General features: G+C 37.6%; 1 protein-coding gene across 2 annotated transcripts in view; it reads left to right on the top strand.

Moving 5' to 3' along the window:
- SPAG17 (sperm associated antigen 17) overlaps positions 1-11,038 on the top strand; it is a 235,792-nt gene that overhangs the window by 136,752 nt on the left and 88,002 nt on the right. For both annotated transcript variants that reach the window (XM_040471449.1, XM_040471448.1), the window contains exon 24: positions 1,674-1,787. In XM_040471449.1, the coding sequence (XP_040327383.1) occupies positions 1,674-1,787 (114 nt within the window). The remainder of the gene's footprint in view (positions 1-1,673; positions 1,788-11,038) is intronic.

Genomic DNA, 11,038 nt, shown 5'->3' with positions numbered 1-11,038 from the left:
GTGAGTGGAGGTTAGTCCTTGCGTGAGTGGAGGTTGGTCTTTGCCCGAGTGGAGGTTGGTCCTTGTGTGAGTGGAGGTTAGTCCTTGCGTGAGTGGAGGTTGGTCTTTGCCCGAATGGAGGTTGGTCCTTGCGTGAGTGGAGGTTAGTCCTTGTGTGAGTGGAGGTTGGTCCTTGTGTGAGTGGAGGTTGGTCCTTGCGTGAGTAGAGGTTGGTCTTTGCCCGAGTGGAGGTTGGTCGTTGCGTGAGTGGAGGTTAGTCCTTGAGTGAGTGGAGGTTAGCCTTCCAGCAGTGCGTCAGACCCATGCATCTGACAGCAACACACATGCATCTCTACCACTTAGTGTAATTTTTCCAGATAAGGCAAGCACTTTGCCATTTTGCTTATGTACATTTTCCCTGAGGTAATGTGTACATACCCTGCACACACAGCCCATGGATAGTGGGCTACTCACTTGGTTTTTACCCCATCTGGATGCCCAGCTCTTGAGTCCAGTTGTCACACAGAGTCTATATAGGTGGCTGCCTTTAAGTAGCAACATTGAGTGTGCAATGTCCATCCTTGTCTGAATCTTTTACACAACTTGTACCAAGTGCAATCTCTAGGACTTGGGTTCTCATTAATTCATTTCTCCTAAAGTTTTAGCTTTTCTCCAATATTCACTACAAATGATGGGGTTTCCTTCTGTGCTCTATCACTTAGTTTTCCCCATGGTATCACATTTTTTAGGTTACAAGGACAAGAGAGAAATCCTATATTTAGTCTTGAGCGTCTCTACCTCTGGTAGTTGGGAGCTCCAGGTAGACGTCCTGTGATTATACACCATGAAAATTCCTGATAACACTATTTAACATCTCCAGGCAGCACCACCTGGGAAGACTAAATGCTTCCTGCCCAATGTGACATGGAAAAGGGAAGAGTCAATTAATCAAACGTTTTGAACTCAAGTTACTGATAAAATATATAACTAAATCTTACCAGTAGATTCAGTTATGATCACAGTGTTCTCCAAACTCAAAAAACAATGCTTGACAAGTTTGAATGTACCTAAGAACTTAAAACATAAATTTTTTAGTTACTTTTCTTCATTTTGCCTGATATAAGAATATGTGGTTTATTATTTTTTAAAAATTATGAAATTTGAATATTTAAAGAAAATAACAGTTGCCCATAATTCTGTCACCACAGCGGTAACCGCTATTGTAGTGTATTTCTTACTTTATGATCAGGAACATTTTCTTACTCATTAAATATTCTTTGAAAACAAAGTTTTCTAATTATTTCATAGTGATTTATTGGTATATACATATATATCAATAATTTACTTAACCATATCCGTGTTTTGGGGTGCCTGGGTGGCTCCGTTGGTTGGGCGGCTGACTTCAGCTCAGGTCATTATCTCACAGTTCATGGGTTCAAGCCCCGTGTCAGGCTCTGTGCTGACAGCTCAGAGCCTGGAGCCTGCTTCGGATTCTGTGTCTCCCTCTCTCTCTCTGCCCCTCCCCCACTCCTGCTCCGTCTCTCTCTCTCTCTCTCTCTCTCTCTTAAAATGAAATAAACATTAAGAAAAATCATATCTATGTTTTTATATACATGATTTCCACTTTGCACTGATTTTGCTTATATTTCTTTTTAATGAAATGGACATGCCCTTGATTTGATTTTGTCTTTTAGAAGAATCAGATGCAGAGAATAAAGCTGTCAGCAAGTTTGGATCTTTTTCGGCCACCTTAGAAAACGGCATCTGCCTCTCAATAAGTTACTATGGACCAAGTGGAATGACACCAGGTAAAATAAACACAACAGCAAGGATAAGTGTCCCATGACCAACGGTACCTGTCCATCCTCAACCTGCTCACTTGTTGATAAACACGTTCTGATTTAATGCCCCCCTTTTCCTGAAAGGTGGGAATATACGTGTGAGTGTGTATATATACATGTGTATTTACATATATGTACATGTATAATCTTTCATACATAGAAAAAAAACAGTGCTTTGACATTTGAAAAAGAACTTATCATATGTAATTTTACATATAGTCACATATACATATAAAATTTTATAGATAGATAAATAATTTCAGTTATCTTTGTTAACTAGCCCAGGAAAATAAGTCCATTAGTTGGTGCCAAAAAAAAGCATGATTTCTCAAGGAATCCTCTTGGTTTTCCACATAATATTTTTACGAATCCTGTGATTGTGGAATCTCAATGTACTTCAGAACTTAACAGCCTTAAAGGAGCCATTCACTGGACATCTTGAAGGATTTCTTTACCCCACTTTTAATGAACAAATTCTCCAACTGGAAGCTATTTCCTTACAAATCACAAGATAATATGTCACTTAACCAAGAACCAACTAGGAAATCTTGTGGGTTCCCACGCGTGTTACAAGGATCTAAACACACAGATTTCATTAAAAAGAAAAAACTTTACAAAATCAAAAGATAATCCCTATGCTATATAGCCTTAAAACTATGTGTAGTTTTATCTGCCTTGCTATCTAGCTCTTTTTATGCAGAGACAATATTCCATTGGATCGTTACAATCTTTTTCTTACCTTGTACAAAATATTGTAGTACTCTAGTGAGTCAGAGAGCCCATTAAATTTGTTAGTATTTTTGCTTTATTTGGGGCTTTATCTTTTAATTTTGTATTTGGTTTGTTTCTGAGCCAGCACTTGAAGTCATTCTGTGCCTAACAAATTATGTATTAAATTCATTATCATACACAGTCACTAAAAAAATCCTATCCATTCTTATCATGATTTCAGATTAAGACATTTACACTCTACAATCAACTCTACTACTGCTGTTTCTTAAGTGATTTCCCTATTTTTTATTTAATCCTTAAGTTATTGTGCAAGTATTCCATTTAAAACAAATGTTCCTAATTTCAAGTTATAAGTACTGCATTTGAAATTGTTTCCAGTGTGAAACAAGTGGAAAGGCATCCCAACACTCATGGATTAGAAGAACAAATACTGTTCAAAAGTCTATACTATAGACACTATAGTGAAATAAGTCAGGCAGAGAAAGACAAATACCATATGATTTCGCTCATATGTGGAATTTGAGAAACAAAACAAACGAGCAAAGGGAAAAGAGAGAGAGAGAGAGAGAGACAAATCAAGAGACAGACTTTTATTTTTAAGAAATAGACTCTTAGTTATAGAGAGCAATTAGGGATTAAGGAGTACACTTGTCATGATGAGCATAGGATGAAGTACGGAATTGTTGAATCGCTATATTGTACACCTGAAACCAATATAACAAAGCATGTTAACTAACGAATTAAAATCCAAACTTAAAAAAAAAAGTAATGTTTTACTTTTCACGTATTAAAAATATTGAAGGCATGAGTCTTTACAAAAAATATAAACTCCTTACATATGCACATAATAGTAATGTTTAAGAACTTTTATCTGCTAATAACTAAACAAATTTCCAGTCCAGTTATCCCCCCTTAATTGGGTATATACAGCTTTCCAGAGCTTATTCATCTTGCTTAACTGAAACTTTTTACCCATTGAGTAACAACTCCCCATTTCCTACTCCCTGAGCCCCTGGCACCGCCATTTTACACTTTGATTCTATTATTTTGACTATTTTAGATAACTCATGTAAATGGAATCGTACAGTATTTGTCTTTCTGCGACTGGATTATTTCACTTAGCATAATTTCCTCAAGGCTCCATCAGTGTTGTTGCATATTGCAGAATTCCCTTCCTTTTTAAGACTGAATAGTATTCTGTGATATGTATATGGCACATTTTATTTATCCATTCGTCTGTTGATAGACATCTGGGTTGTTTCCACCTACCCGATTCTTTTTGTGACTTTTAGTTCCTTGAGTGCTTTCTCTTATCTCTGGCCATTTGCTCATGCTTTACCTCTTGCTCGGACCACTTTCTCCTGCTGCATGTACTGCCACTTAATGACAGTTAAGCTTCCTACCATCCTTCAGGTCTCAGCTTACAGATTGCTTGCTCTGAGAAAGACTTCACAGATCAAGTGGCAGTAGCATGTGAACTGGGTCTTTGGAAGTGAGTGGGAATTGCCTAAGCAAAGAATCAAAGGAAAAGGGAATTCTAATTACTAAGAACAGTGTGTACAAAATCTCAGTAACATAAAAGCACGACTTGTTTATGGAAAGGCAAACTGTGTAGTATAGTCAAAGTATAAGTTGTATAGAGGCATTTTGTGTTTGATTCCCTTCTTTTGTGTTCCCATGGACCACTGTACCTCCTCTATCATGGACGTAACACATGCCATTGTACCTGAGGGTTTTTTCATTTGTCTACCCGTTACAGTGTAAATTCCCTGTAGCCTTGTTCGTCATTGGTTACCCAATTCCTAGTTCATGATAGTAGGTACTCAATAAATATTTACTGAATGAGTAAGTGGATGGGGATGAGAGAGAGGAGTTTCCAAATGCCTATAACTGGACATCATTCACTTGTTTATATACTGTACTTCCTATGGGTCAGGGATCTTGCTGGCACTGAGCCATGATGACGAATAAAACCATAGCATATCTACTCAAAAAAACTCATTGTCTAATGGGGAGAGAAAACATAAATAGAGAAATAACTGCAGAAGTGCTAGAAATTATATATAAACAGAGTTCCAGGGGCAGCTAGAAAATACTTCAGAGAGAAAATACAGCATCTGAGGTGGTACTTTAGAGACGAATGGGAACTATCCAGACAAAGCAACAAGGAAAGGCAATTCTAGATAGTAAGAACCATTTGCATAAATGTACAATTGTGTAAAAGCATGCCATCTTTACAGAAAGGTGAAGAGTTGAGTGTGGCTGGAGTGGAGGAAAATGAGTCCTGTATGCCCTCTAAGATCAGTGAGTGTCAGAGGGTTTAAGTAAGGGAAGGGAAGTGACATGATTGGATTTCATATTACGAATATAATTTTAGTGATAGTTTGAAGAATACACTGAAATGGTGGTATTGGAGGTGTCATACCAGTTAGGAGCCTGCTACAGAAAATCAAGAGATCAGTGAGACTACAAGCCAAGGGAGGACTAGATAGGAGAGGCATCATTCAAGAGAAATTTCTGATGGCTTGGTGACTGGTTATATAGGGTCAGCCAAAAAGAGAAAATGCAAATGGCCTCACTGTCTAACTTGGGAAATGAGGTGCTTGATTGGTCATTAAATGAGATTTGAGTACATAGACTTTCCTGTCCTAGGAAAAGAGAGAATCACTGAGTTTGAAACGTCTCCAGTACGACAACCGGGGGAGATATCTAAAGGCAGTTGCACATACGAATCTGATGCCCGGAAAGAAAGGTCATGCCTTGAGATGTAAATTTCGGACTCATCAGTATGTAGATGATAGTTGGACCACCAGTAGTATATGAGATATTCAGGACTATTGTATGTAATAAAGGTGCTCAGTCCTGGCTGTGTATCACAATCACATGTGATTTTTCACAGGTGTAAATACCTGTGCCTCATCCATAGAGAGTCTGATTCAGAGGGTCAAGGGGGTGGGAGAGTGCTGAGCTTTTTTTTTTTTTTTTTTTTTTTTTTGGTAATTCAGTGAGTAATTATTATGAGTAGCCAGAGTTAAAACACATCCTTTGTGTAAGCATAAGGGAAGAATCCTTGAAATGTAACGACAGTTAAGGATTCACGAGACAGGAAGAACCAGTAAAGAGACAGAAAGAAATTGCCCAAAGAAGGAAGAGGAGATTCAGGTGGGAGTATTACTCTGGAACCCAGAGGAGAATACAACTCAAGATGCAAATTATGCTCAGAAGATTCCAACATAATTCCTTCAGAGATCAGCTCTCCTTTGACAATTCTGACAATCCATTGCTATATTAAGCATAAAATCAATCTTCTATGACTTCTTTTTATCATCTCAACTAAACAAACCAATTTCTTTTCTGAATTTCCTTATCTGTATCCCTTATTTTCCTATTTAATATGTCCTTGAATTGAAGCTATTTGAGTATAAATCTTATTTAGACTATTTTGGCTTCATAAGGTCTTTTATACATTTTGTTATTATTACTACCCACTGGTTCAAATATTTTGCATATAAGAGCCTCTCAATAAATATTTCTCAAATATACAGTTGTTGCCCTATAATTAGGAGTTCATAATATAGACGGGAAGGCAAGAACATGTGAAATAATGGCATCAAATATGTCAAAGTATTCAGTACCTGAGATTTTTTTAACTATAATTCTGATTCTTTTCAGGCCTTATATATTATTTTATTTTATTGGTTTTTATTTTATTTTTTTCAATATGAAATTTATTGTCAAATTGGTTTCCATACAACACCCAGTGCTCATCCCAAAAGGTGCCCTCCTCAATACCCATCACCCACCCTCCCCTCCCTCCCATCCCCCATCAACCCTCAGTTTTTCTCAGTTTTTAAGAGTCTCTTATGGTTTGGCTCTCTCCCTCTCTGTTTTTTTTTTTTTCTTCCCCTCCCCCATGGTCTTCTGGTAAGTTTCTCAGGATCCACATAAGAGTGAAAACATATGGTATCTGTCTTTCTCTGTGTGACTTATTTCACTTAGCATTACACTCTCCAGTTCCATCCACATTGCTACAAAAGGCCATATTTCATTCTTTCTCATTGCCAAGTAGTATTCCATTGTGTATATAAACCACAATTTCTTTATCCATTCATCAGTTGATGGGCATTTGGGCTCTTTCCATAATTTGGCTGTTGTTGAAAGTGCTGCTATACACATTGGGGTACAAGTGCCCCTATGCATCAGCACTCCTATATCCCTTGGGTAAATTCCTAGCAGTGCTATTCCTGGGTCATAGGGTAGATCTATTTTTAATTTTTTGAGGAACCTCCACACTGTTTTCCAGAGTGGCTGAACCAGTTTGCATTCCCACCAACAGTGCAAGAGGGCTCCCATTTCTCCACATCCTCTCCAGCATCTATAGTCTCCTGATTTGTTCATTTTAGCCACTCTGACTGGTGTGAAGTGGTATCTCAGTGTGGTTTTTGATTTGTAGTTCCCTGATGAGGAGTGACGTTGAGCATCTTTTCATGTGCCTGTTGGCCATCTGGATGTCTTCTTTAGAGAAGTGTCTATTCATGCTTTTTGCCCATTTCTTCACTGGATTATTTGTTTTTGGGTATGGAGTTTGGTGAGCTCTTTATAGATTTTGGATACTAGCCCTTTGTCTGATATGTCATTTGCAAATATCTTTTCCCATTCCATTGGTTGCCTTTTAGGTTTGTTGATTGTTTCCTTTGCAGTGCAGAAGCTGTATCCCAACAGTTCATTTTTGTTTTTAATTCCCTTTTGTTTTGGGGATGTGTCAAGTAAGAAATTGCTGCGGCTGAAGTCAGAGAGGTTTCTTCCTGCTTTCTCCTCTAGGGTTTTGATGGTTTCCTGTCTACATTCAGGTCCTTTATCCATTTTGAGTTTATTTTTGTGAATGGTGTGAGAAAGTGGTCTAGTTTCATCCTTCTGCATGTTGCTGTCCAGTTCTCCCAGCACCATTGGTTACAGAGACTTTTATCCATCGGCTATTCTTTCCTGCTTTGTCAAAGATTAGTTGGCCATATTTTTGTGGGTCTAATTCTGGGGTTTCTATTCTATTCCATTGGTCTATGTGTCTGTTTTTGTGCCAATACCATGCTGTCTTGATGATTACAGCTTTGTAGTAGAGGCTAAAGTCTGGGATTGTGATGCCTCCCGCTTTGGTCTTCTTCAAAATCACTTTGGCTATTCGGGGTCTTTTGTGGTTACATACAAATTTTAGGATTGCTTGTTCTAGCTTCGAGAAGAATGCTGGTGCAATTTTTATTGGGATTGCATTGAATGTGTAGATAGCTTTGGGTAGTATTCACATTTTAACAATATTTATTCTTCCAATCCATGAGCACAGAATGTTTTTCCATTTCTTTATATCTTCTTCAATTTCCTTCATAAGGTTTCTATACTTTTCAGCATACAGATCTTTTACATCTTTGGTCAGGTTTATTCCTAAGTATTTTATGCTTCTCGGTGCAATTGTGAATGGGATCAGTTTCTTTATTTGTCTTTCTGTTGCTTCATTATTAGTGTATAAGAATGCAACTGATTTCTGTACATTGATTTTGTATCCTGCAACTTTCCTGAATTCATGTATCAGTTCTAGCAGACTTTTGGTGGAGTCTGTCGGGTTTTCCATGTATAATATCATGTCATCTGCAAAAAGTGAAAGCTTGACTTCATCTTTGCCAATTTTGATGCCTTTGATTTCCTTTTGTTGTCTGATTGCTGGTGCTAGCACTTCCAACACTATGTGAAACAACAGCGGTGAGAGTGGACATCCCTGTCGTGTTCCTGATCTCAGGGGGAAAGCTCTCAGTTTTTCCCCATTGAGGATGATATTAGCTGTGGGATTTTCATAAATAGCTTTTATGATGTTTTAGTATGTTCCTTCTATCCCGACTTTCTCGAGGGTTTTTATTAAGAAAGGATGCTGAATTTTGTCAAATGGTTTTTCTGCATCGATTGACAGGATCATATGATTCTTTTCTTTTCTTTTCTTAATGTGCTGTATCACATTGATTGATTTGCGAATGTTGAACCAGCCCTGCATCCCAGGAATGAATCCCACTTGATCATGGTGAATAATTATTTTTATATGCTGCTGAATTCTATTTGCTAGTATCTTATTGAAAAATTTTGCATCCATATTCATCAGGGATATTGGCCTGTAGTTCTCTTTTTTTGCTGGGTCTCTGTCTGGTTTAGGAATCAAAGTAATAGTGGCTTCATAGAATGAGTCTGGAAGTTTTCCTTCCCTTTCTATTTTTTGGAACAGCTTGAGAAGGATAGGTATTATCTCTGCTTTAAATATCTGGTAGAATTCCCCAGGGAAGCCATCTGGTCCTGGACTCTTATTTGTTGGCAGATTTTTGGTAACTGATTCAATTTCTTCACTGGTTATGAGTCTGTTCAAGTTTTCTATTTCTTCCTGTTTTAGTTTTGGAAGGGTGTGGGTGCTTAGGAATTTGTCCATTTCTTCCAGGTTATCCAGTTTGTTGGCATATAATTTTTCATAATATTTCCTGATAATTGCTTGTATTTCTGAAGGATTGGTTGTAATAATTTCCATTTTCATTCATGATTTTATCTATTTGGGTCATCTCCCTTTTCTTTTTGAGGAGCCTGGCTAGAAGTTTATCAATTTTGTGTATTTTTTCAAAAAACCAACTCTTGGTTTCATGGATCTGCTCTACAGTTTTTTTTAGATTCTACATTGTTTATTTTTGCTCTGATCTTTATTATTTCTCTTCTTCTGCTGGGTTTAGGCTGTCTTTGCTGTTCTGCTTCTATTTCCTTTAGGTGTGCTGTTAGGTTTTGTATTTGGGATTTTTCTTGTTTCTTGAGATAGGCCTGGATTGCAGTGTATTTTCTTCTCAGGACTGCCTTCGCTGCATCCCAAAGCGTTTGGATTGTTGTATTTTCATTTTCATTTGTTTCCATATATTTTTAAATTTCTTCTCTAATTGTCTGGTTGACACACTCATTCTTTAGTAGGGTGTTCTTTAACCTCCATGCTTTTGGAGGTTTTCCAGACTTTTTCCTGTGGTTGATTTCAAGCTTCATAGCATTGTGGTCTGAAAGTGTGCATGGTATGATCTCAATTCTTATATACTTATGAAGGGCTGTTTTGTGACCCAGTATGTGATCTTTCTTGGAGAATGTTCCATATGCACTCGAGAACAAAGTATATTCTGTTGCTTTGGCATGCAGAGTTCTAAATATATCTGTCAAGTCCATCTGATCTAATGTATCGTTCAGGGCCCTTGTTTCTTTATTGATCCTGTGTCTAGATGATCTACCCATTGTTGTAAGTAGACTATTAAAGTCCCCTGAAATTACCACATTCTTATCAGTAAGGTTGCTTATGTTTGTAATTGTTTTATATATTTGGGGGCTCCTGTATTCGGCACATAGACATTTATAATTGTTAGCTCTTCCTGATGGATAGACCCTGTAATGATTATATAATGCCCCTCTTCATCTCTTGTTACAGCCTTTAATTTAAAGTCTAGTTTGTCTGATATAAGTATGGCTACTCCAGGTTTCTTTTGACTTCCAGTAGCATGATAGATAGTTCTCCATCCTGTCACTTTCAATCTGAAGGTGTCCTCAGGTCTAAAATGAGTCTCTTGTAGACAGCAAATAGATGGGTCTTGATTTTTTTACCCATTCTGATACCCTATGTCTTTTGGTTGGAGCATTTAGTCCATTTACATTCAGTGTTATTATAGAAAGATATCGGTTTAGAGTCATTGTGATGTCTGTAGGTTTCATGCTTGCAGTGATGTCTCTGGTACTTTGTCTCACAGAATCCCCCTTAGTATCTCTTGTAGGGCTGGTTTAGTGGTGATGAATTTCTTCAGTTTTTGTGTGTTTGGGAAAACCTTTATCTCTCCTTCTATTCTGAATTACAGACTTGTTGGATAAAGAATTCTCAGCTACATATTTTTTTCTGTTCGTCACATTGAAGATTTCCTGCCATTCCTTTCTGGCCTGCCAAGTTTCAGTAGATAGGTCTGTCACTAGTCTTATCGGTCTCCCTTTATATGTTTATAGAGCTGTATATAGAGCATGTTTATCCCTAGCTGCTTTCAGAATTTTCTTGTTATCCTTGTATTTTGCCAGTTTCACTATGATATGTCGTGCAGAAGATCGATTCAAGTTACGTCTGAAGGGAGTTCTCTGTGCCTCTTGGAGTTCAATGCTTTTTTCCTTCCCCAGATCGGGGAAGTTCTCAGCTATGATTTGTTCAAGTACACCTTCAGCCCCTTTCTCTCCCTCTTCCTCTTCTGAAATTCCTATCATACGGATATTGTTACATTTGATTGCATCACTTAGTTCTCTAATTCTCCCCTCATACTGCTGGATTTTTTTCTCTCTCTTTTTATCAGCTTCCTCTTTTCCCATAATTTTATCTTCTAATTCACCTATTCTCTCCTCTGCCTCTTCAATCCGAGCTGTGGTCGCCTCCATTTTATTTTGTGCCTCATTTATAGCATTTT

Source organism: Herpailurus yagouaroundi, unplaced genomic scaffold, assembly GCF_014898765.1.
Source record: "Herpailurus yagouaroundi ecotype Mexico unplaced genomic scaffold, PumYag 77, whole genome shotgun sequence".
In the NCBI taxonomy this organism is placed as follows: Eukaryota; Metazoa; Chordata; class Mammalia; order Carnivora; family Felidae; genus Herpailurus; species Herpailurus yagouaroundi.
This window is presented reverse-complemented; position numbering and strand designations above follow the sequence as displayed.